The following is a 26,169-nucleotide window of genomic DNA, read 5'->3' on the forward strand; positions in this document are numbered from 1 at the left end:
TACCTAAATTGCACATATTATATTCTAAAAAGATTGGTATTATCTTTCACGATCAGGCAAAATACAGCAGATCTCAGGACATTACTAGTGGCCACTCATCCCTCAGACACAAGCTACATGAAGTCATTAGGTCTCCTACTTGTTGAGGTTTTTGGCCACCTGTCCCAGCATTTTGGCATGCTCCTCGGCCTGCTCCACAATGGCTAACTTGCTGCTCGCGGGGGAGAATGTCTTTGCCTTGTCCATGATTGAGCTTCGAGCTCCATCAACCCCTGCAGCCAACTTCTCATATTCCTAAAGAAGAAAAGAATAGGTAGCTTGTAAATTAGGTGACACTAGGCTGGATGCGACTCTTTCCAGTCTTCATTGCTATATACAGACCACAACTTACTTCCTTCAGGTTCTCCATCATCTGCAGGATTTGCGAGACCTGTACAAGAGCATCTTCCGCCATCTTAACAGCTGCCACCAGTTCCTTGTGCTGATTCTTTAAGTCTTTAAGCTTCAGCTGTAAGAATAAATGCTTAAGTGAGATTCATCAATATAGCCAACACTCCATAACACAATTAATTCAAACAAACATGTAAAACAACAACATTTCAGAGCTACAAGGGGCCCCTTTCTCAAAGTGGCACGGAGAAACACCCATATATCAGACAAACGTTTACAAATTGAAAGATTCATAATATGTTTGCTCTTGGTAGCTGTACCTTGTTTTCCTCCAGGCTGTTGCGGTTTAGGTTGTTGAGGCCTTCTGTCTCTATAGTCTTATTCACTGCCTCATTCATGGCACCCCGAAGATCCATCACCTCTGAGCTGTAAGTGTCCAGCCGTGTCTTGATGTTATTTAGAATGTCTTGGTTGGTTTTAACACTGTTAAGTAGCTCTGCTTTCACCCGGTCTAGCACTAAAGCATAAAGGTTAAAAATTTAGGATCAATTAGTCTTACATCTAGCAGAAATCTATCTGAGGGCTATATTTCTCAGTGTGGTTCAAAGAATAGTCTAAGTTATAGACTAGTTATTCTTGCAACTAGTTATTATTGCAACTCCCTTCTCATTGGCCTGCCTCTCCTCTTCAGTCTATCATGAATGCTGCTGCCAGACTTATCCACCTTACCAACCGCTCAGTGTCTGCCAACCCTCTCCTCCAATCCCTACACTGGCTCCCAATCACCCAGCGAATTAAATTCAAAATACTAACCACAACATACAAAGCCATTCACAACTCTGCCCCGAGCTACATCACCAATCTTGTCTCCAAATATCGCCCAAATCGTCCCCTCCGTTCTTCTCAAGACCTCCTACTCTCAAGCTCTCTCGTCTCCTCCTCCCACGCTCGTCTCCAGGATTTCTCCAGAGCCTCTCCAATCCTCTGGAACACGCTACCTCCACTGGTCCGGCTATCCCCTACTCTTGCTACCTTCAGGTGATCCCTGAAAACTCATCTATTCAGGGAAGCCTATCACGTCTCAAACTAATCTCCTACTACTTCCATCATCTTATTCCCGACAGTTATAACCTTTTGTACCACCTGCCCCACCCTATTAGATTGTAAACTCTTCTGAGCAGGGCCCTCTTAATCCTCTCGTATTTTATTGTATTGTAACTGTATTGTCTCTTTTTTTATATTGTAAAGCGCTGCGTAAATTGCTGGCGCTATATAAATCCTGAATAATAATAATAATAAAAATTGTAAAGCTTAGATGAGTTTAAATCCCTTCAAATGGTTGTCTCCAGAGTTAAAAACCGAAGTTTTACTTCCTCTGACCTTTATAGCTTTCTGACTTCCACCATCTAAACTGTAATTATAGTTTTGTGAGCCTAATAGATTATGGATCCAGCAATGATGGAGGATCCGTATTACTTACATTTTTTAGTTTCTTCAACCTCCTTTCCAGCCAAGCCCTTAGCATGGTTGAAATCTTTGTCTCTCATCTCCTTCAGCATTCGCTCCACATCAGTGATGATCTGCCTGAACTCCTCGGTGGATGTCACATTGGTGGTATTTGAGGTGCCAATCTTGCTCAGCTGATGGATCAGATCTGTTAGGCAGTCAGAAAGTAACAGTGAAGACACGTTTGACAGTATTCCTGGACCATGGAGGCCGCAATCTGAAACATATCTGAAACATAGCTGTGGAGTTGGCATTAACTATTTTTTTCTTGGAATGGATTGTAATGTAAAAGAAGGCATGTCATTTGCCTTATTCAAAAGGATGTAATTTAACAATCCACAAACGATTGCCTATGGTAACACTATATGGCCAAAACTATATGGCCATGCTTCCAAAATCTGGCGATTCCAGTGAAGAGTACTGTTAATGCTACAGCACACACTACAAAGATATTTTGGACAAATGTGTGTTTTTTGGACCTTGTGAAAACAAGTTGGGGGAAAGACCTTTTCTATTCCTGCATGACTGTGAACAAAACCAGATCCATAAAGAACTGATCTGACGAGTTTAGCTTGGAAGAACTCCACTGGCCGGCACAGAGCCCCAACCTCAACCAGGGGACGGCGTCCAGGGGAGTAACACACTTTTTTGAAGCCCCCCCGGAATATTTTACCCTTTGTGAGTTTGTTGAGAGATTGGACCCGGTTTGTAAAGTCTTTGGCCTTCTGACTGGTGGCTTTGGTTGCCTGTTGCACGTTTGCAGCTTTGTGTTTGGTTGAATTCACCTGAAAAAGAATACCCTGAATGTTTTTTTTGTTTTTTTTAATTCTCACATATAAGTTATACAGTATTAGTATCCGTTGTCACCTATTGCTTGGACTTTATCATCATTTCAGGCTCAGAGAGGCTGACCTGATTGCGATTGTTACTCTGTCTTTACTGTACAGGAAATAAGTTCCCACACGTGGTTTAACTCAAATACCCTACATTTTTAGGTGCTCTCGAATGCAAATGCACAACAGTTCTTTAATATGAGCCAAGTTGTCTTTTCCAATTCTTGATTTGGCAGATGTGCAGACACCCCTGTCTCCCCTTATGGAAAAAGTGGAAAGGGCAGCTCTCACCTTTTCTTCCAGCGTGTCGAGGTCTTGGGCGAGGCTAAAACTGTCATCTTCAAGATCATCAGATTTATCCTTAATGCCATTGATGGAGCTCTGATAATGGAGCCAAAGATCCTGAAGGTGATATATATAATATATATCATGTCTAAAATATTGTCACTCAGCTACATAACCAAAGTCAGCACTTATATCTTACTTACTGTGAGGTTGGTAATGGTGGCATTGAGGCCACCCAAGCGGGTCCAGGCAATAGAACTGAGGCTCAGGTTGGTCAACTGGTCCCGGACACTGGGAAGAAAATCTGCCATCCTCTGCAAATCCTCCAGAAGGGTCACCACACAGCTGTCACATGCTGCATAAAGTCATCAGACACAAATTATTCACTTGACAATAATGTGCTGACTGCAGGGCAGGAGCTGGGCTACTTTGATGTTCTTTTACCTTGAACTAAGTGGTTATTAAATCTACCTTGTACTCATTTCCCAGCAGACATCTATTTAGATAGGGACTGGCATGTTTTCCCTTTCGTGTGGCTTTCCTCCCACAATCCTAAAATACACTCTTGGAATAACTGATCTGATGTCTGTGTATGTGTTACTGTGGTGCAGGCATTAGATTGTAAGCCCCTTCAGTGCAGAGAGTGATGTGAATGTCCATGCGTGCTGTAAGCCACTGCAGAATATATTGGCACTTTGTAGACATAGGAAATAAACATATTGGGCCTTTGTGTTCATTGGTGACTGATTGTATTTTAAAGTTAAACGCTGTTCTGATCTTAAATAAATACAAATACTAGGGAATCTAAATAATACTTACGTTCACATTTCAGGACCTCTGGCCCATGGCTGACAGGAATCTCGTACTGGCGGCTGCACTTGTCGCACTGCTTTCCCGTTAACCCGTCACTGCACTGACACTCCCCAGTCCGCGGGTCACATGAGCCCCCTTTACAGTGACACTCTGTAATAGAATAAAATACATTTCATGTTGCTGTCTGCTGGAAAAGTAATACCTATAATTAGAGCAGATGGTTTAGGTGTTTTCAGGCCTCCAGCTATATTCAGATTTAGCACTAAGCATTAGAATAGCTATTGCTCTCAGAAATCAATACTAATATTCACTATAATTTAATGACATAATAGAAGGAAACCTCCGATGAAGTATAAAGGGAGTCTGTAATGCAGCATATTAAACATGACAGCTGCTGAGCTGCTTCCGCAAGCAGCACCAAGAAGAGCCAACAGCAAAATAAGCCAAATGCTCAGGGAACCATATGGAAGGAGGGTTAGATTGAATAATGAAATGCAGTTAAAATGTTTTCAGGGGGCAGTTGACTAAAGAAGAATGCTGGGCAAAAATATGAAAGTGCTCTTTAGTTGGCTCATGTGCTCATTTAAAAATGTAGAAAAATTATTTTGCAATTGAGCTAGTGTATTTAGCTATATTTATCTTGAGTGCACACCTGATAAAAGTTGCAATCAGACTTGTAGAAGGAGGGACTCCAGATAGAGGATGGGTGAAAGGGGGAAGACTTACATCAAGATTGTCCCAAAGACCAGACAGGAGCAGAGTCTGCAGAACAATCTGAAGAACTTTGTCACAATACTTAGATTTACATGCCATTGAGCACAGCTGGGATAGGTGGAATACAGGTGTGCATTTTTAACCATTAACTGTTTGAGTGGAGTCATCCTTTAAACTGACGAACAAGAGGCATGAATAACTTTTACTAGTAAATTATAAATCTAGGAGGCGCTTCATGAAATACAGACTGTACGAGATCAGGATTCCTCTTTGACAATGAGAATTTCATAAGGAACATAGAACAGCTGGTTCATAAGACCCCACATTTGTACTTACTTGTGCAACCACTCGGCCTAAAACCCCAGTATCCTGGAGCACACTGCTCACAGCGAGGACCGGTGACACCAGGAAGGCAGAGACACTGGCCAGTGCGAGGATCACAACTTGAACTGGTAGAGCCGGAACCACAGCTGCAACGCTGGCATCCAGAGCAACTGCTATACCCAAAATAACCCTCCTGGAAGAAGGGAGAAAAGTGTTACTACTGCTTAAAGCGGACCTCACGTCATTTTTTTCAACTTTCCATCTATTAAATCTTCTGCCCTTGTTGTTTTAACTTTGGATAGTAAACATTTTTTTTTCTACCACTAAATACCTTATACAGCCCACTTCCTGTTTCTTGTCTGGCCATTAGCCTAGGCTTATGACATCACGCACAGCTCTCTGTCACTCTTGTGGGAGTTTGCCAGGAAGGGAAGGGGGTGTGAGTCATAAGAGGGCCAATGAGAGCTGCAGGGCTTAAGCCCAGATAGCAAGGATAACTTGTCTCAAATTTGTTCCAGTGTTGAACTGCAAGTCTGTTAACCTGCTGAACATTTTTACTGCCAAGTTGTACACTTGCAGAGCACTTGAAGCACAAGTTCTAGTTGACACGTTTCCAATTTGCAGCAAATTTGACTCTAGCAAGAGCAAAGTTTCAGTGCTGAGTCTGCAGCAAGAGCTCTGCAAGTTTACAGCATGAAAATACAGCCACAGTGACCCTTGTCATGGGATGACTATTGCACAATATAACTGAACCAGACCTTGCAGCAGACTTGTAGAATGTTTTGCAAGGAAAGTTGATCTGGAGTCATGCAATGCGGACTTGCTGCAATTGTGCTACAAACTTGTGAAGCCTGGCAAGCCTAGCAATAGCTTAGCAAGTCATTTTCAAGCTTGCACCCCTATTACTTGCTATGCAGGAGGTGCCTATGTGTGTCTGTGTAAATCCAAGAAGTGAACAGGCAGCAGCTTCAGCTGCCCACAGTTAAAATGGCTGCAGCCAAACTTAGTAGAGGGAGATTTCTGCAGCATATTTGCCAAGTACAGAAACACAGTATATATAAAATAATTTGCAAAGTGGTTGGAGGGAAGCTTCAGAATTGCAGACGTTTTTATTACAAATTGTGTGAGCAGACTGCAGTTCCTCTTTAAGAACATAAAGCAGCCCAAAGATTGGATAAATACTGCTGGGCATGTAGTATGTACCTCGCAGCGATCACAGAGAGATCCGGTGACTCCATGTTTGCAGTGACATCGTCCAGTTCTTGGGTCACACATTTCTGTTCCACAGGTAGAGCAGCTACATCCTAAAAAACATAAAAAAATAAATAAAGATGTTCTGAGAAATGGTTATTAGTAGAAGAGGCCATTTTTTTCAAACACTGGGGGGAACTGGAATTTTCCTCCTACAAGCAATACTAGAGAATATATAATTATGTATATCATGAATATAAGATTTTGCATAATAATAAATTAAAAAATTTATTTTGCAGTCTTCCCACTGGTTAAACTGTGATTTCTGAACCACCAACGTTCAGATATGTAAAACAGTAAAGAGGAAATTGCAAACGACAAGTTCCCAGGCAGAAGTGTCATCCCTGGCTTAGGTCAAATCTGAACACAATGGCTCTGCAATAGCAAAAAGTGAGAACTGCGGTTCTGTAAACTTACTGGTACAGTTCTTGGCGACGATGGCGTCCCCATAAAACCCAGGTGCGCACACTTCGCAGTGATGTCCAGCTGTGTTGAACATGCAGCCGATGCAAGTTCCGACCAAAGGGTCACACTCACTAAAGAGCATATTGGAGTCTGTGTTTCCGTTACAATTACAAGGCAAACATGTGCTTCCAATTACCAAGGGGTTCCCGTAAAAACCGGGGGAACAGCTATTGGGTGAAAAACACAGATAATCACGTAAAAGAAAAATATGCAATATTAAGCAAACATGTCATAAATCCTGCACTGGAGTAGCCCTCTAGAACTAGGCAATGTTCCTGGGGTGAACAAAGCAAGTGGAAGTATTTTGCTCAAAACAATGGCACATTGGGTGTCCTCTCTCATCACTGCTTTGCTGCGAATACCCCTTTTTAAATAGGCCATGCTGCATCAGAACAAACAGTTACAGGCCCTGTTTTATGTCTTCTTACGGGTCTCACTAGGAAGATTTTCTCTCGTTTTATTGTACTATATACATCCTTTACTTGCATTCTTATACATACAGTATTCAAGAATAATTTGGCAGTGCTGTTTTATCCTAAAATATATCACACATAAAGACATGACTGGTGCATTGGGAGCTCCAATTATCCAGCAGAGGAACAGTTGGTATGACAGCTGTCACTCTTCCATAACAATACACAATCTAATAAGGTTTGTTGAGAACATTTTAAATGTATCCAGACATGGAAGCTGTAGACAGCAATGACATTGCTGTAGGTTTGATAGAAAGATACCTCTGGGTTTAACGTATCAGTCCTATAAATGAAAAACTGCTCCATTGTCCAAAAACAACCTTCTGGGGACAAGACCACTAAATTTGCTGTAATCAAAGATGGCCAGTTCAGCCCACCAAAGAGCACAAAACCCAAAGCAACTAATCAGTATTAATATTTGACTGCAGTAAACTAAATTTACTTTTGGTATGGGATTGTTACACTTTGAACATTCAAAGCTTTTCATATGCTGCTACACTGAATATTAACTAGGTCTTAATATGTTTCTGATACTATAAGTTTCCACTTACCGTTCACACCTGGCTCCAGCATAGCCTGGTTTGCAGAGGCACTGAGTTGCTGAGCCTCTCTGCACACACCCAATGGCAAAACTACAAGAGAATTGACCCATGTGAGGTTACGACTGTGTAAAAGATAAAAAGTCACAGGCTACTTAAAATGTAACATTAGTAGATGCTTACTTGTTGGAGGGCACAGAGAGAGGGCAGGGGCATGACACGCATTGTAATGACCCCCCAATGGTCCCATTGGCCACAAATCCATCTTTGCATCGCTCACACTGGTCTCCTTCAGTGTTGTGTTGACATTTCTAGGGAGGAGAATGCTAAGTAATAAATGTCTGTGGTAGGGCCTGCAAAGGCCTTCACACTCCTAGATATATGGTGTTATACTTACCACACAAGCACCCGTTCCTGGTAAGCACTGATCAGAATGCCCACTGCAGCTGCATGGAACACATTTACCCAGGAAGAGACCCTTGTCTCTATAGAATCCAGGAGCGCATTCCTGCCGGGGACAACAATATATGATGACCAGTTCTAGCTTGACTTGGTATTTTGGTTATTTGGTTATCATGGGTAACTTGCTATTGGATAATAATACACCTGCTATAAGTTGCACCAGGTTTTTACAAATATATCAGCTAGCTTGTAATTGGACACACCACCCTTTGCATTCTTCAGTAATGACTGTTTCTAAATCTAAAGTCACTCACGAAACCAGCCAAGCTGATTTATGGCTGATGTATGAGAGATAATATTTTGATTAGTAATGTATTAAGTAATCTAAATTCTTAAGGAAATATGCCATTTACTGCTCTGCCTAAACTGCCTGCCCTACAGCATGCAGTACAAGGCATAAAACACTGGAAGGTGCTCTATTACAGGCAATGACAGCATGAAAAATGGCAGTCTGTGGGATGTACAAATGATCATCTTGTCCACAAATCTCCCATTGTGTCAAGAGTATGTTGGCAGCACAGATTTCTGCCACTTTATGCATGCTGATACACTTGTTAAAGCTTACACTATTAGATTAGTAGTAGCAATGTCCACAGTTGTTTTCCAATACAAATGAGGCAGCACATATGGCTGGGTGAGTTGTGTACCTGGCAGGAGTCTCCGCGGTAGTTGGCTGGGCACATACACAGCTCCACATTGCTGGCCCTCACTCCAGTACCAGCATTTTGTCCGATTTCCAGAATCACTCGGCGCAGAGACACCATGGCAGAAGACTGAGAGTTTAAAGCTCGAATTTGAAGCTGCTCCAGGTTTGCCAGAACCATCATGATGTCCTCGCGGGATACAGGATTGTTCGTCCCAATATGGATGAAGTTACTCTGCAGAAGAGAAATATTTTGACATCATTTGACAAAGTGAAGCGTGGCATGTTCTACTAAAGTGCCCAGTGAGAGCTGACATGCAGGCGCCTCCTGACATATCAATTTACAGGGCTGCAATCGCCAGGAGTGTCAGCACGATGTATAAGTCAGCCCTGTGCTCTCCTCTCTCGTTAGCAGGTTCCTATAAAGCCATTCAACCCTGATTGTTTCACAGTGACCCCCTCCTACTCCAATTTTTGCTGTTACAGGAGGCCGATATAAAGACAGATTCAGGTACTTTACGCAAGTATAATGTAAATGACAATTAAACATTTCTTTGGGTGGCATACAATCCATTAGGGACTCCTAATAGACCCAGACTAGTTTAGGTTCTCCCTGTTTTAAGCTGCATGATCTGTCTAGAATAAATTAGCTTGTTACCCAATACAAATGTCCTATTCTCACCTCAATGAGTTGGATCTGTCCTTCATGATTTTCTCCTGGTAATGGGTATTTTGTCTCCAGGAATGCAATACTCATCTGGTTTCCCTGCAGAAGGAGAAAAAAAAAATATTCAGTTCTATTCAGCTGTTTTGTATTCAATATCATCTCTGGGAATTTGGGAGTCATCTGTACCTTCAGTATGATGTCTGGCCTTCGCTCCACAGGATTGTAGGGGTAATCTCCTCTGAGAGCTTCAGAATTAAGCTCATACTTCAAGAATCCGCCATAAGAAGGGACCTGAGGTCACAAAACATTATTACCAGAGGTCTTCTTGTCTAAGGGAATAGTGTAGGTATGGTCAAAGGAAAAGGGAAGTATGGGCCTAAACACAAATATTAGAGGGGAAAAATCCTTTAAACCAGGGGTGTCCAACATGCGGCCCAAGATGGCTATTAATGGGTTCCAACACAAAATGTTAATTTTTAGGGGGGAATTTTTTTTTTTTTTTTTTAAATGCGTTTACACTTAGCGAACACATCCGGGCCAAAGAGAAATGTGACAGTGTCTCTTTACTGGACTTTTATATGATTTATCTTTCCAAAGAAAAATATATCACTCTTCACAATCACGCCTCATTCATGCCATCAATTTTCGGCAGCACCTATATTTGCAAAAATTATTTTAACAGATGGAGCACGAGAAGGGCAAAACTAGGACTTAAATATCTCATGAGCACCCTGAGAATTCATTGAGAATTGCTACTACATCCATTGAATCAGATATTGATGTGTTAGTTTATCAAAAATATTGTCAAATATTGCACTAGGTTTTTGTTGCCCGTTTTACTTTTTTTTTTTTATTATTTTTTTTCTTACTCAGACACATTATCTATATAAGTGATCAATAACTTGCGATCTGCCCGACTTTTCCAGCTCATCCGCTATCCTTATCGTTAGTGTATTTTATGTGTGGCGCAAGACAATTCCTCTTCTTCCAATGTAGCCCAGAAAGGTGAAAAGGCTGGACACCCCTGATCTAAGCTGTCAACGTAATTAGCTTTATATTTTTTTACTACAGTGTAGTCATGTATAGAAGTCACATTTTCATCATCTCCAATTATCACATAATAGTTATTCTAAAATTCAGAGATCCTTAGTCTACAGATTAAAACTAGTAGGCTTGTTTAAGTTTCTCAGGACATGTAATATCTGATTTGGTGTGTTGTCATTAGTTCAGCTAACAAAGATGCAGAAGGCCAAAACTCACCCGGTCTCCAAGGTAGCTTCGTGGAGCGTGCCAGTAGAACTCCTGGTAGACATCAGGAACATCTCTCAGATCTGCCTCAACGAGGCCCTCACCAGGTCTTTCCAAGATCTCCACTTCCTGTCGATCTCCTCCAACCAGAACCCATCCCCGCATGTCACTGAACTGCAGATCAACATGACAAACAAGTCATTAGACATGAAAGTAAAGCTGGATACACACTATATCATTTTCTTTAGAATGTTTCCTTTATATTTACCAAAACCATATAATATGAGGTCAAACCTAAACACTTCTAATTTGTATGCAATCAGGCAGGTCCTTGCACTACATAGTTGAAGGTAAAGCTAAAGGAAGTCGAACAACAAAAGTTGTATAGTGTGTCTCCAGCTTAAGTAAGAGAACCACTAAACTTCATGTTCAAAGACACAAACCACTGGTATTTACAAGTAAGTCAACATGGGGGCACATAACATTTTATACAACTTAAATTAGCTCTAGATAACCTTACATTTTCTAATTACATATGCTTAGAGAAAACCTCCATCAAAATTACGATTGCTGCCATACATGCAGGACAATGGTTTAGGTGGAAACTTGCATTATATTCACCCAAGGCCTCATTGTTCAGCTCTAATTCATTGATTTATTCATTCATTCATCTTTGCAACTGAGGCAGCAAAGAAAGGGACTGATAAATCTATGTCCTCCCGGCCGGGGGTGGGAGGGCCTTTCAGGTAGGCTGTATGGGGCCCCGTGATTTCTAACAGCAGCCCTGTACAGAATTACAGCCCTATTCTAATATTTGCAGAGGGCTCCAGATGTCCAAAATCAGCCCTGTCACCAGGACACTTAAGGATTCTTGCATACAGCCCTAATTTACAGCGTATGAGCGTACTGTCCAGGAGTCACAATTGCAGCATACGTTTGCCCTTAGGAATGCAATGCAGAAAACACTATATGCGCCTATACAAATGTAACCACCGGCATTTGCTTGTGCACTCATGTGCAAATGTAAAACTTTACATTTTGAAAATTGCGCCTATATATGTGTGCGAGTAAACACCAGTGACAGCAGTTACGCATATATTGATGTTCTCTGTAATGCATTCCCTATTGTGCCAAAATATGCTGCAGCTGGGGCTCCCAGGTGCCACAACCACAGCTGTGTTTTACTCTGTGTTCGTGTTGGAAATTACAGCTGTGTGCAAGTGCCTTTAAGAGAGCGAATCTTTCTAGTGGGGACACATGCAGAAATTAAAACCTGAGATGGGTTCTAATCCCTCAACACTTTACCTAAAGTGTAAAAAAAAAAAAATGCTTTAGATACACTTCAAGTCACCGCTGTGTGTGCATACTATTACCTTTAACATTATATGCAGGTCCTATAATTTAAATGTATTTGTAAACTAAATTTATTTCACTTCAATTTCTCCACCTCTCTGAACAAGAACTGCTGTAAAATAGGACAATGGTCTTCCTTGCTGTGGTTGAACTGCGCAGACGGGACATTTTTACCTGAGAACGATACTTGGATGAAGTATGGCATCGATCTGTGGCTCCAAAACAGAAGCAGCGAGTGCAACCCTTCGGATTATGTGCATCAAGATAGAAAGTTCCCAGACGACAGCGGTCACAATTTGGACCCTCCACGTTTTCCTAAATGTGGTTAAAAGCTTTAGTTAGCAACATCAATCACTTATATAAATGGCAGATGACCTTACATCCTATAAGATCAAAATCCACCAGTATGCACCCGTATCCACCCAAAACTGATTGACTTGAAAATTTACCCAACGTCATAATTTATGGCTGCAACATGGGCATTTATTGCATCAGTAATGAGATAACTGTGACTGCTAACAATATATTCAATGTTTTTATTAAATTTTTTATTTTTTTTTGCTTGACAGTACAAAATACATAGGTGTGCATACCAGGTGTGCCGAGTGTGCCTGGACACACCCTAATAACCCTAAATGTCAGGGGTGTTTCTCTGGCTGGGTCTCAGATCATGGTCATCGAGGGGGCCCCATTCCATCGCACAGTCCCCAAGCACACTGGTAACACACAGCCCATGTCTGCTCTCATTGATGGGTTGATCGTACAATTTCAGCACCTGATCCAGGGACAGCTTCCGCATCCCCTCCTCCCTGCCTTCTCTACCATCTGGACTACTCCATCGTCTGGAGGCCACACAGCCATCCTTAGTCCCGCCTACTTCTCTCTCCTACTGGGAACTGTCATCAGTTGGGGGGTGGGGGGGGGGCAGGAGGGGCTGAGGGAGAGAACTGAGTTAGGGACCAACAGGAGAGATCCTGTGATAAGGACACACGGGGGACCCTTTGCTAGGACTGTGATAGGGGCGGACAGGGGGGGGATCCTCTGCTAGGACTGTGATAGGGACCACTGTTTAGCAGTAGTTCAGCATTGTAAAAGGCATGAGGTTTTGTTTGAGCTGCCTTTCACTACAGACATGCAGGCATATATAGGGGCTCATTCACACGCGCTTTGATTTCTGCAGAGTGATTCACGTTCAGATCACTCTTCAGAGAGCATTTGAGAGGTGGTGAGGAGGCGTATTGCCTCCATACTGCCTGCTTTAACCCCTTAAACTATGCACTGCACGCAGTTGCAGGGGACTTGCAGAGTGCTGCCATTCACTTGAATGGGTCATATACATATATATACATGTGTGTTTAAGCTTTGGGGTGCACACCCTAATGCACTAGGCTGCGCACACCTATGAGAACAGACATGTAGTGGATGATCTGTTCAGCCAAACATGACGTGTTGGAACATTTTTTTTGGAACCAATTGGTTGTATACAGTATATACTTTAAGGTCATTTTTGATGTAATGTTCACATTTTTACATTTATACTATATTTTCATATGTGTATATCATTATGCAGGTTTGCATTCATTTTTTTTTTTTTTTTACCATCAATATTTATTTCACTTCAATTTCTCCACCTCTCTGAACAAGAACTGCTGACTTAAATACAAATCATAAGGACAATCGTTTTTAAAGCTTCATCAATCTAACAAGAGGATTAACCGTCAACTCTTCTGAGCAGGGCCCTCTTAACCCTCTTGTATTTTATTGTACTGTAACTGTATTGTCTCCCTTTTATATTGTAAAGCGCTGTGTAAACTGTTGGCGCTATGTAGATCCTGTATAATAATAATAATAACCCAATGCATTTCACAAGGCTTAGCTAAAAAAAATGTAAAAAATAAAAATAAATTGTAAATACGAAATTTTCTTAAGAGCTGACCTTGCATAGGCACTGCCCAGTGAGAGAGTCACATATGCCGTCTTCGGTACCGGCTCTATTGCAGTCACATGGTCTGCAGTTGGGGTATCCGTAAAACCCAGGAGCACATTTCTCACATCGCCGTCCCATAATGTTTGGTTTACACCTACAATAGGAAATGTGTGAAGAAAACATGAATAGTGACACAGAGTCTTATGGTTTTCCATGGGATTCCTGGTGTTAGTTTTTTTAATTCAGATGTAAATTATGGTTCACTTTATCAAAACAAGAGAAACAGACATTTTAAAGGTCTGTCATTTGGCTGGGTTCAGACCTCACAGCCTTTGAAGAAACGACATAATGGATCTGATTTTAACAGTTTGGAGCCCATAATAAACATTATTACCCTGACAGATTTATATATGAAAAGCCCTCCTATATAACAATGCATGGGTTCTTAAAAGGTAATAGCCCACCCAAGCATGTAATAATAGCAGACAATGGGTTGACAATATCTTAGCGGGTGGTGTCTACACAAAGCAGAAACAACAATTTTGTTGCCTGAATCAATGGTGAATGAACAGTGAAATGCACCCTGAGAATTCCCTTTCAAGCAGTGACATTTCTAAAGCCTTGTACACACAATGAGAATATCGGACGAATGATCGTCATTTTTTTTTTTTTTTTGCATGCTAGTCTCCACATCGAAAAACAAATAGGTTACTAACATACGAAAATTCTTGTCCGACAGAATAAAAATTCGGAAGTGATGTAATGTATTTGTATTGTATTTTCGGACGAAAACTGTACTGATTAAACGAAAATCATACGATCTGGTATTGTACGAGAAAACTTTTTGTGTTTATCCCTTTGAAAAATTTCAGACAGCAGCTGTGCACTAACAATCGATTTGAAATCTGGATTTTTTTGTACGATATTCTGATCGTGTGTACGGGGCTTAAGGAAATTAGGCGTCAAAGATAGGATTGCCTGTGAATGTGATAAGCTGAGGTACGGACATAGCAGAAACTACAGGACACAGGACTATGGAAGCATAAAATAGTCTATAAAGACTGATTGAACAGTACAATAAGATCTGCCTCTTTATCCAGCCCTATAGCACTAGGTCAAATTTATCAAACGGATATGCCTATCAATCAGATATTCTCTTTCAGGTATTCAGTATTAAAACAATGGGAGCATGAGTGGTAGAATCAAACTGGATTTCATGGAAACTAATAATAAATCTATCTACATACTGCATAGTTAGTGACAAAAATAAAATGTATTTCAAAAGGACAATATGGGGGAGATTTACTAAAGCTGGTGCACATGGACCCTGGTGCAGCTGTGCATAGTAACCAATCAGCTTCTAACTTTTGCTTTTTCAATTAGGCTTTGACAATAAGACCTAGGGGTTGACTGGTTACCATGCACAGCTCCCCCTATATGTGTGTCCTGTGCCAGATGGTCAACATGACAATCTTGGCAAGAACTCAAGTCTTGGTGGATGTCCGATGGGAGGCACCAACAGCCTTCATGCTTCTGCAGTAAGCCAGCAGGATACCACAACTGTTCGAAGTCGTGAACCTGCCCATCACTTCACAAGGGAAGATGTACTTGCTGGCAGTTGGTGTCTGATGGGGCAGGTCATGCCAGTACAGACAATGCAAATAGACCATTTCTGTGCATATTGCAATGCTTATTAACATGAAATCAGAAGTTGACTAGAGCTCAATTTTGCCTTAACCACTTCCGGACCGCCCACTGACATTATATGTCGGTACTTTGATGCTGAATACCGTTGTTATGGCAGCACATTACTGCCATAACCCCGGTATTTTAAAAAATGGTGGGTGGTCTGCTTTCAGATTAAAGTGGTCAATACAGCAGATTCACCGCAAGATCACTTTTATTGGTGGTGGGAGAGGTGCCCACCCCCCCTCCTGCCGCGTCCCGGTCATCTCCGCAGCTTACTGGAGCCGTCGGTAGCGGCAGAGATGATCCAATGTTTTCCCCTCAGTGACATGAAGGCGAGTGAGGGAATGATGGCCCCCACTCAACTCCATACCATGATCTAAGTGGGGGCCATGGTATGGTTTGTAGTCGAGTGGGGTCCATCATTCCCTCACTCAACTTCATGTGTCTGAGGGGAAACCATTGGATCGTCTCCGCCTCTACTAATGGTTTTAAAGGGGACATTTTTTTATTGCATTTAAATGTAAATGTGAGATCTTCCCTGTCTTTTTGACCTCAGATCTCACAATAAAGAGGTCCTGTCATGTTTCCTTTCTTTTACAAGGGATGTTTATATTCCTTGTAATAGGAATAAAATTGATCCAATTATTTTTTTTTTTTTAAAGAATAGTGTAAAAAAAAAGTTAAATAAATAAGAAAAAAAATATATATATATTTTTTGAAGTGCCTCATCCATGCGAACGCATACGTAAGTCGAGCCTGCATATGTAAACGGTGTATAAACCGCATGATCGTTAGAGTGGGAGCAATAATGTTAGCAAAAGACCTCTTCTCTAACCTACAGACATTTTTAAACTTCCCCTATGGAGATTTTTAAGTATCAAAGTTTGTCACCATTCCACGAGTGGGCACAATTTTGAAGCATGACATGCTGGGTATCAATTTACTCGGCGTAACATTATCTTTTACAATATATAAAAAAATGGGCTAACTTTACTGTTTTATTATTTTTTAATTTAAAAAAATGTGTATTTTTTTTTCCCAAAAAAATTGCGGTTGTAAGACCGCTGCGCAAATATGGAGTGACAAAGTATTGCAGCAACCACCATTTTATTCTCTAGGGTGTCTGAAAAAATATATAATGTTTGGGGCTTCTAAGTACTTTTCTATCAAAAAAATATGATTTTAACGTGTAAACACCAAGTGTAAAAAATAGGCCCGGTCCTTAAGTGGTTAATAAATCCCTGCTTGTGTCCCACCAGAAAACCGCCAGTTTCTCCCAATCAAGACTCAAAAATAAAATAAAGAATCTAAATTGCTACTGTGGGCAACAGATCTTTTTTTTTTTTTCAAACATTTATAATCATGCATGGTGTCCAATGATTGAAGTTGCCGTTGCTGTTGTTACATGACACAAAATGACATGCCTATATGACAGCTTCAGGACTACGTATGTGGAATTTTGGAAGAAAGGAGCTTGCTTTTGTCCTAAATGGAAGTTAGCACACATTACCCAGTGTATCAGGAATATTGTGCCATCACTTACGCGCACTGTCCTGTCTGGATGTCACAGCCAGGTTCAGTAAGGTTCTGTAGTCCAGTCTGAGAACAATCGCACTCCTCACACCCAACCAGTGGATGGCAACCAAAGGTCTGCGGCTGACAAACTGTGCAATCCGGCTTCACAGTACGAGGAGGGCAGATACACTGTCCAGTCACCTCATCACACAGACGCGATCCACATTCACATGCTGCAAGAGAGAAAAAAAAAAAAGACGGGTGAGTCATTCACTCATCATTCCGACAATTTAATATTGAAATATATAGATTAAAGGTGCCCTACCAATTCCCACCTGCAAGCAGCAATGGAACCCTTGTGCCCAACTCATTTATATATGTTTGGCTTTATAACTTTGAACTTTCGATTTAAATGAGGCCGCGTACACACGGGCGGACTGTTCGCCCAACTTTGTCCGTCAAACAGTTTCGGCAAACAGTCCGCTCAAAATTAGCATGGACGGACATGGCCACACACGACGAACGAACAGTTTGCTGAAACCGTGCGCGATGACGTGAACGGCACGTACGACGGGACGAAAAATACGACGTCCTATACACTGCATTATAACTTTCGGAGTGTTAAGCCTTTCTGAGCATGCGCGGAACTTAGTTTGTCGAACAAGCCTACACACGGGCGGACTGTTCGCTCAAACCAAGTTTCAGCGGACAGTTTTTCGGAATTTCCGAAAAACTTTGTTCGTCAAACTGTCCGCTGAAACTGTCCGCTGAACGCCCACACACGAGCGGACTGTCCGCTGAAACACTGTTCAGCGGACAAAGTTGGGCGAACAGTCCGCCCGTGTGTACGCGGCCTGAGTGTTTAGCCTGCAGTGTAACATAGCCAGGTTTACATGCCAGCTGAACAGGTATTCTGGAATGGTTTTAAGATTCACATAAATAGATGGAATGCAGGAAGTAGGGACTTTGTTGGATTTTTTTTGATGCTACAAATATTTATTTATAACATATTCTAAATAAGCCTCTTGACACATAATGCAATCACCACACCAAGACAAAAGGTTTTCTCTTGTACAACAGTCGCACTGGAACTTACGCCTGCATTCAGGGAATCCCCAGAATCCTGTGGCACAGCGCGAACAATCTCTTCCAATCACATTGGGTTTGCAAGTGCACTGTCCTCCATAAGGCTCACATGATGTGCCCTGGGAGCCGGCCTCGTGGCAGTTGCAGGACTGGGCACCATTGTTATAGAAGAGGGACAGAGAGATGGCGGCATCTCGGCAGAATTTAGATGAGGTTGGACTGCTGGGGAAAGACACAAATAAAAATTTCAGCAAGACTCCATTTTACCTATCTCAACTGTTAGAGAAAAATAAATAAAAATAAATGTAGTTACCTGCTCTGGAAGCTGTTGGTACTGCACTGACTGATAAAACTGTATGATTTGTCCAGTGGTTCTTCCACCAGATAGCTGGAGCTGTAACTATCCTCTGGTATCACCAGTATGTACTCCTAAAACACAGATTGTAAGCATATTGGTCAGCCCTCATCATTAAAGAGTACCAGACATTCATTTACAGCATCACCCTACTCAGAAATTCAGTGGAACCTACCAGCCATATGATATTTCCATCTGGTACATGTACGGTGACTGTGATGTCATTGTCAGTCATGCCCAGGATGGCTTGATCTTCAGACAAAACCAAACTACGGCAACCAAACCCATGAGGGCAGAATGTGGCATTGGCAGAGCCTGGGGAGAGAAAAGAGGTAGATGACATAACCACTTCACTAAACAGGTATATAGCTGGATCATGACCTTTAAACACCCATAATCCTTACCTCTCCAAACCCGGCCACCATGCACCTGTACCTCCACAGCAAACGATGGTTGGGAAGGTTGATAGTAGTGAATCATGAAGGCGTAACGCCCTGGCGATGGAACACGTCCGTTATATGTCACCGTCGTCTGCTTTCCAAAGGCAATAGAAAAAAAGTATTTTACTGATGATATTGCTTGGGAAATTTGCTGAAGTTTCAAACATGAAGATAAACCTCAGACATTAGATGACTTTGAGATTGGGCAGAAATCAATATGTGTGTGTGTGGTGTCAGTCACTGGGGTTCTAAATCTCGTAGATATTCCAAAGACCTTCTTCCCTGCCAAAATTCTGTTGCTTTCGGCCTGGGAATTTCATGTGTTCCGCCAACCTTTACACGTTTCAAAATTTTACATTTTGTAAAATATAAAGTAAATAAAATTCTATTAGGAATGCTGGGTTCCCTTTATTATGTGTACAGAGTACAGACCCAGGAAATAAGAGATCTCATCAACAATATCTCTGAGAGATAGAGGAGATTGTCAGGAATTATTTCTCCAGCATTTACAAAAAACAATAATTGGTAGATTAACCTTCTAAAGAAATTGTCTCATGTAATTTTTTATTACTGTGTTTGGTTCTCCAGGGAAAAAGTATGTGTAGTACTTTGTTCCATCCTCTTATGTGCTGCCTAAGGCCAGCCATACACAGTTCGAATCTCGGACGGTTCAGCAGGAATTGGTCGAGATTCATACCGTTAATGGGCAGACTGAATGTACCAAGTTGATTGATCGATCCACTTGGGTACAACTAGCCAGCCGGATTCTGTAGCGATAATTAGGGTTGCACCAATACTAGTATAAGTGCCGATAACGAGAATTTGCACAAGTATCGGTACTCGTGCAAATGCACCGATACTTTCAGGCTCGGTTCTTTGAGCTTTCAGTGGGTCTCCCCTGGTGACAGCTGAAGTGTTAAAGAAGTCTGGTAATTGGAGCGGTCAAAAAAAGCAGCTGGCAATGTTTATTAACATTGCGCAGCCACTGAAACGCTAAAATAAAAAGAAACATTGTTTCTTTTTGAATCTTTCCTTCTTCATCTGCAGATCAAAGGGATGAACAAATGTGCCTCTGTTTAACCCCTTATAAACCCTTAATTTACTCTAATCAGCCTTAATTAACTCCCTATTCGCCTCCATTTAATTATTTTCCTGCTTTTTTTTTTTTTTGTTCACGTCTATTTTATAAACGATAACAATTAAAACTTTTTTTTTTGTTTGCTTTGTTAGTGAATATTTTTACACATATATATTAACATATAGTTACACATTTCACATTGAAAAGGCGCAACATTTAAAAATAATCTATTTAATTTGTAAATGACTTTTCAATGCTTTGTACCATTGCTGACAGCTGAAGTGAAAACAAAACAGTTGCGGTGGGTATCAGTAATTGGTATCGGCGAGTACTAAAAAAAAAAGTATCGGTACTCGTTGTAAAAAAAAAAGGTATCAGTGCCTCCCTAGTGATAAGCACTGTCTCCCCCCCGGCAGGAGAAGACAATTGCTGTTTCCCGTGTTGATGGGGGAACCCGTGGTTGCAGGAATGAAATTTGCACCGTGTATTTGCCTTAGACTAGCTGTGAGGTCAGACAAGGGCATCCCGCCTCCCAACATGCTTGTTGAACAGAGCAACCATCCTCCTTCCACAACCATCCAACAATGCAGGTAGCAACGAGACAGCTGCTTTGACAATCATCACTTTTCTCTATCTCTGAGCACTTGGCAGGATTGTCAGCTAAAATGTTTAAAATGCTTGGGGAAAAGTGCTGTTTGTCAAAGCAGTGATCTCCTTGCTACCTGCGTTGATGGATGGCCAAAGAGGGAGAAGTACTTTGTGCTCCTGGCAACTGAACACATTGAGGATCTGTTCACACATATGTGAATTTGATGCGTTTTGGACCGCAAACGATTCACATGACATGTGAATCAAACCAGGTTTCTATGGAGCCAGTTCACATGTGTGCAGTGCAGCAGCAGTGCAAATTCGCTGTGAATTTAACAAGAGTCCTGTGGGTTTATTGAGCATTGCGGTGCGGTTCAAATGCAAATTCCAAGCTCAATGCCTTCTATGGGAATGCATCTGAAGCGCACATCAGAACAGTTTTGAACACAAATTCGATTTGAAAAAAAAAAGTGGGGTCCCCTCACTGATCCATACCAGGCCCTTTCAGGTCCCCATACCAAAAAAAAAAGAAAAAAAGGGGGTATGGCCACTCCCCCTAAATCCATAACAGACCCTTAGGCACCGGGATCTGCCCCCACAACATCAACATGGAGACAGGGTGCTTTGGGGTGGGGGGAGCAGAGCCCTTCCACCCAAAAGTGACCCCCCCTAATATAGGGGGGTGCACTCACTTGTCCCCTCCCCTTTCCTGGCCTGCCAGGCTGCATGCTCGGATAAGGGTCTGGTATGGATTTTTGGGGACCCCACGCCATTTTTTAAAATATTTTGGTGTGGGGGTAACCCTCAAAATCCATTCCAGAAGTAAGGCATGGGGTTCCACTTAAAATTCGTACTACATCCGAAAGGGCCTGGTAAAGATTGGGGGGACCCCCACACCATTTTTTTCATGATTTTTTTTTTATTGTGGGGAACCCGCTGACAGATAACGAGTCATTCGTTTTTTAAGGAGGTGGCGGCCAGCTTCCCAGCTCGCTACTTTATGACCTGCTAGTGTTAAAGGCTAATGTTTTTCGGAGCCAGCTGGTGCCCGCTGGCTCTGAAAATTTGCATCTGAACTGCATCTAAATTGCAGCTGAACCGCTGAAAAGGCTGCTTAGTAAATTCGCAGTGAAAACAGAGGGGAAATTAGCACAGGACACGTTTGAACCTAGCCTGATACAAATGGAAGTGAGACTTCTTTAAAAGTAATAGACTCAGTTACCATTCTGCTGAACATCACTGTTACTGACACCAAACTCTGCAACCTAACTTTCTTATTAATAAAAAATAAGCAAAGGTAGGGATATAGGGTTTAAATATGTGACTATATAACATTACTCAGCATATATTAACACACCAATGTAAAGGCAGTAAGGAGTAATCTACCTGAACAGTAAACCAAAAGGTTAAATTAAATGTCAAACCTAACTGATACTATAAATTCCTGTACTGCATTGCCCTTTTCAATTCATTCATTACTAAGCCTGGTTATTTAAACCCAAGAACAAAATGCAATATATTGCAGCTTACCGGTCCACAGATTTGGTGACTGCATTCAGGCACTTTTCAGGCCAAGTACATTCTATCTCAGTAAGCAATAATGGTTGGTTTTGCCAAAAATACAGTGTCCTCGTCACTTCCTGAGAGTTGAATTTAAAGCAAAATCTTTTCTTCCTTTGAAACTATCTTCTGTAAACTACTAATTCCCCTCCCCCATGTAATGTAGATGAAGAGTGGAAGACTACTTCTGTATTCCGAATCAGAAGAGCAGTTTGGGGGACAACCATGGCTCTCTTCATAGACACAATAGGGTAAGCAAGCATAGCCATGTGAACGGGAGCTCAATGACAGGAATTGTGTTACTGGCCAGATCAACAGGTAAAAATCAAGCAAAAAAAATGCAAAAAGCAAACAAATGCAGCCACCACATCTAAGAACTGGTAAGTTGCAATATTTTACATTTTTAATTTTGGGTTTAGAAACTTTTGAAACCTTTGCAAATGATTTTACAGTTTGCATACCTCCCAACTTTTTGAGATTGGAACAAGGGACACCTATTAGCAAAAGTATGTAGGCATAGGACACGCCCCCATCATGCACCCTTAAAGGGGATTATACAAAAAATAAAAAATAAATAGTTAAACCCACAAGTGCTTTTTTTTTACTCTAATATTCCTTTATACTGGCTTTTAACATTTACAAATACACCAATTTAGAAATTAGATGAAAGGTTTAGCACCAGGAAACACTTTTTGAAAGATAAATAGTGCATTCTATATACAACTATATAGATTAGACGAAAATAAGGGACAAATGAGGAGGAAAGAGGGGCATTGTTCCAAATCAGGGATAGTCCCTCGAAAATCAGGGGCAGTTGGGATGTACTTTGTATGTACTTTAGCTCCCCTAGCTTTATTCTCTGTTGGTAATAAAGACTACACTATGCTTAGAGAGAATAGCCAACACACTATGCCTCTTGCTAGATAATATAGCAAAGAAGGGTTACCACCTTTCATCGTTTTCCAGGATCATGGAGTTTCCAATCCCATATTCACCTATAGAGCCCCTTGCTGTTGAAAACTGCAGCTGCACATTGCACTGCATCGCTTAGCAAGCCGATATACATTTTTTTGTGTGGGATCAATTTAAATGATGGGAACCAACCACTGTTGGTTACAAATGCACTGTGTTTGACAAAAATACCTTTATCTCATTTCACAGAGATTACTGTAACTTATGTCAGAGGGTGCAATTTATCACAAACCTCAGGTGATTGCAGACGTATCACTTTTGTGGCATCTACAGCTGTCGGTGGCAGTGATGTTGGATGTGGCACAACCTTTTGGCCATCGGTAGATGGCATTTGGTGTCCTGGCCATACAGGGATTTTGTTCGACACTGAGCTGGTCTTCCCCTCCGTTAAAACCACAGACTGTGATGGTTTATGGAACCTCGATGGAATGCAAGATCCACTATAGACAAAAGAAGATATCAGATCAGAAGCCCAAAAATATATTATGCAAGCCATTAGAACTAGGCACGAGCAAAATACCTGCTGGGGTTAAAAGATCCATGAACCGCAATGCAGTGAACTCGTGGCTCAACGTACTGCATAGTGAACTGGTCAGCAGGAATGAGAAAAACCTTGCCCTGAAAGAAAGGACAACAGTCAAAACTTAGGAAACTTAACATGTAAAACAGAAAAAAAAAAAAACAAACATCCTTCTGACACTCACCAGGTGGAACTGAGTCTTGTCTGCTGTAAAGCGAATGTTGACTTCGGTGGTAAGGTCAAACAAGGCCACCTTCTGCTGATGGTCCAAAGCCATTCCACGGCACAGAAAGCTGTAAGACATTCATAAGATTTGTGTTATCTCCAACAACACAACACTAGTGTACATATTTAACTAAAGTGGTGCAATCCCATCTGCATTTTTTTTTTTCAAAGAAAACCACCCATGTAGTACATAAAAACTGATATTAAGAATACTGCCAATGTGCAGGCACAGCAAGATACATTTGTCATTCTGATAATCAATTTCGGTGTGCCTGGATGCCAGGGGCATTCTAAAGAATGCTAGATAGTGTCCCTAATGTTTGAGTCTTGGAGCTCAGGACCATCCCTCCTGGACTTTAGATGGTCCCTGTGCTTAGAGTCCAATCTGGGTGATAAAGTAGCCAGTGGAGCTTTAAGTTGAGACCCTCTGCATCCCAGGATCTAAGGCCTCTCCAGGAGCACAGAAATTGATTAAAGGATTTTCAGAGAAAAAGGAAGTAGATCTAGGAAGTATTCCCATCCAGCTATGGGTTAGGGGGTTTTGAGCATGCAAGGGTTTTCTTTATGAATGAATAAAATCAATGAACTTGTGTCTTTTTCCACCTATGCAGCCAAGATACAAACCTGAATTTGCAGGGGTAGAAGGTAAAGACTCCATGCTGTGTGGGACGTTGTGGAGAATTTACTGTAGCATTGGTGGTCTGAATATCCTCCTCGTTGGCATACTCTACGACAATGGCATAGCGGCCTGGGTGAGGCACTGGCAGATTGAACTGTACATCAATCTAGAAGACAGACCATGATGTTCAGGGTTTTTATAGGCCACCTGCACACTTAATAAAGAGATACAGACATCAATACTTTCTTATTATACGTACATCACTTCCATAGCAGCCAATTAATGGTGGGTGCCTGGGGGTGATCTGCTCTGTTGGGCAAGGTCGGGGAAGGCTGTTGTCCATTCGGCAGGTAACTTCACTGCCCTCTGATGAAGGGAATTCATCCAGCGAGAGGTATTTGTACAGCAGGCAGCTGGATAGAAAGACACCAGTATAAAATATAAATAAACACACTGCATGAGGTCCATATTATATATTAATTATACTTATGCCTGAGCAGCCATCTTATATTATATGTACAGGTCAGTACAACAGTTGTATAACATTTCACAGCAACATATGTCATGCTTACCTAATTTAAACATGGGCATTACATACGCCTTCAAGGTCTCTGTCCTCTTGTGATATAAAGACAGGTGTTTTGTATTTTCACGGACTGTTATGTGTTATGCCACTAATGAGTTTACATCATGAGCACTGATAGACATGCATTATGCACTGTTTAATACCATATTTGTTTTTGGATAAATTATGCAATTTGGATGATCCTTACTTCTGATTGGTCTGCTCCGAAGTCGGGGCATATGTGCAGGCCTCAGTCACTTTCACCTGGAGAATCGGAGCCTCATAGTAGGCGCTTGGAAGTAGGACAAAGTAATCCTGGTTGAGGAAATATATGGCGAAATCAGAATACTGTTATCAAATCATTGCAAAACTTCCAAAATGGTGTAAAAGACTTACCAGAAGCACATCCTCCACCTCGATCACCACCGACCACGTGTTTGGATTCAGAACAAAAGGCTCTCCATAACTACTGCTTGGGACAGTGACAAACGCTGGTTCTTTGCTTGGAGGAAAAACAATTTGCTTGATTTGTTCAGAACCTGCACAGAAGTATAAATTGATGGTGTTACAATAACTTTGATGACTTGACCTCCTCTAGTCTACTGTACACTGTTGGCTTCGAAGGAACATTTGTACAAAAAAATCTCATCAGCACAAACGATAGTATCAACAGAGACTTGATGAATGTCATTTGAAAGTACGTAGTTTTATTTGCTTTTACTCGATTTTAGAATGACTAGAATTATACAAACAAAAGCCCCATAGGGAAGGGAAGGGGAAAGGGAAAGGTCAGGGGAAAGGGAAAGGGCAGGGGAAGGAAATTTGGAAGGTAAGAGGAAAGGAAAGGGAATTACACACAAACAATAAAACACAGCATTTTGTGTTGCATATTAAACACAGACTTTCCTAATACCACGAGAGGAGGAAACAGAAACAACATTGCTGCACATTGATGGCTGCCAGTAGAGAAATTCTGTTATTCGAGCAATAAAAAGCAGAGAAGAAAGAAAATCATCAGCCTGCTGAAATAAACACTTCCACTTTTGTACATAAAGTTTGTGGTG

At 41.4% G+C, this 26,169-nt stretch overlaps 1 protein-coding gene across 4 annotated transcripts in view; it reads right to left on the reverse strand.

The window, feature by feature from the left end:
- Nucleotides 1-26,169, reverse strand: part of LAMA5 (laminin subunit alpha 5) — a 201,274-nt gene that overhangs the window by 37,430 nt on the left and 137,675 nt on the right. For 2 of the 4 annotated variants that reach the window (XM_077460289.1, XM_077460288.1), the window contains exons 24-55: nt 25,502-25,644; nt 25,314-25,420; nt 24,800-24,953; nt 24,546-24,706; nt 23,881-23,989; nt 23,697-23,794; nt 23,409-23,616; nt 18,943-19,069; nt 18,714-18,853; nt 18,497-18,612; nt 18,194-18,405; nt 17,126-17,330; nt 13,903-14,047; nt 12,141-12,281; nt 10,626-10,787; nt 9,552-9,656; nt 9,381-9,464; nt 8,703-8,933; nt 7,991-8,101; nt 7,777-7,904; nt 7,606-7,686; nt 6,534-6,748; nt 6,069-6,169; nt 4,878-5,058; nt 3,834-3,977; nt 3,218-3,369; nt 3,021-3,131; nt 2,570-2,681; nt 1,871-2,044; nt 711-907; nt 392-508; nt 140-294 (exon numbers count right to left, since the gene is read on the reverse strand). In XM_077460289.1, the coding sequence (XP_077316415.1) occupies nt 140-294; nt 392-508; nt 711-907; nt 1,871-2,044; nt 2,570-2,681; nt 3,021-3,131; nt 3,218-3,369; nt 3,834-3,977; nt 4,878-5,058; nt 6,069-6,169; nt 6,534-6,748; nt 7,606-7,686; nt 7,777-7,904; nt 7,991-8,101; nt 8,703-8,933; nt 9,381-9,464; nt 9,552-9,656; nt 10,626-10,787; nt 12,141-12,281; nt 13,903-14,047; nt 17,126-17,330; nt 18,194-18,405; nt 18,497-18,612; nt 18,714-18,853; nt 18,943-19,069; nt 23,409-23,616; nt 23,697-23,794; nt 23,881-23,989; nt 24,546-24,706; nt 24,800-24,953; nt 25,314-25,420; nt 25,502-25,644 (4,627 nt within the window). Of the gene's footprint in view, nt 1-139; nt 295-391; nt 509-710; nt 908-1,870; nt 2,045-2,569; nt 2,682-3,020; nt 3,132-3,217; nt 3,370-3,833; nt 3,978-4,877; nt 5,059-6,068; nt 6,170-6,533; nt 6,749-7,605; nt 7,687-7,776; nt 7,905-7,990; nt 8,102-8,702; nt 8,934-9,380; nt 9,465-9,551; nt 9,657-10,625; nt 10,788-12,140; nt 12,282-13,902; nt 14,048-17,125; nt 17,331-18,193; nt 18,406-18,496; nt 18,613-18,713; nt 18,854-18,942; nt 19,073-23,408; nt 23,617-23,696; nt 23,795-23,880; nt 23,990-24,545; nt 24,707-24,799; nt 24,954-25,313; nt 25,421-25,501; nt 25,645-26,169 lie in introns of all 4 variants that reach the window. The other 2 variants (XM_077460287.1, XM_077460286.1) reach the window with 1 other exon arrangement.

Source organism: Lithobates pipiens, unplaced genomic scaffold, assembly GCF_037356315.1.
Source record: "Lithobates pipiens isolate NorthernLeopardFrog02 unplaced genomic scaffold, aLitPip1_a1.2 Scaffold_28, whole genome shotgun sequence".
NCBI lineage: Eukaryota > Metazoa > Chordata > Amphibia > Anura > Ranidae > Lithobates > Lithobates pipiens.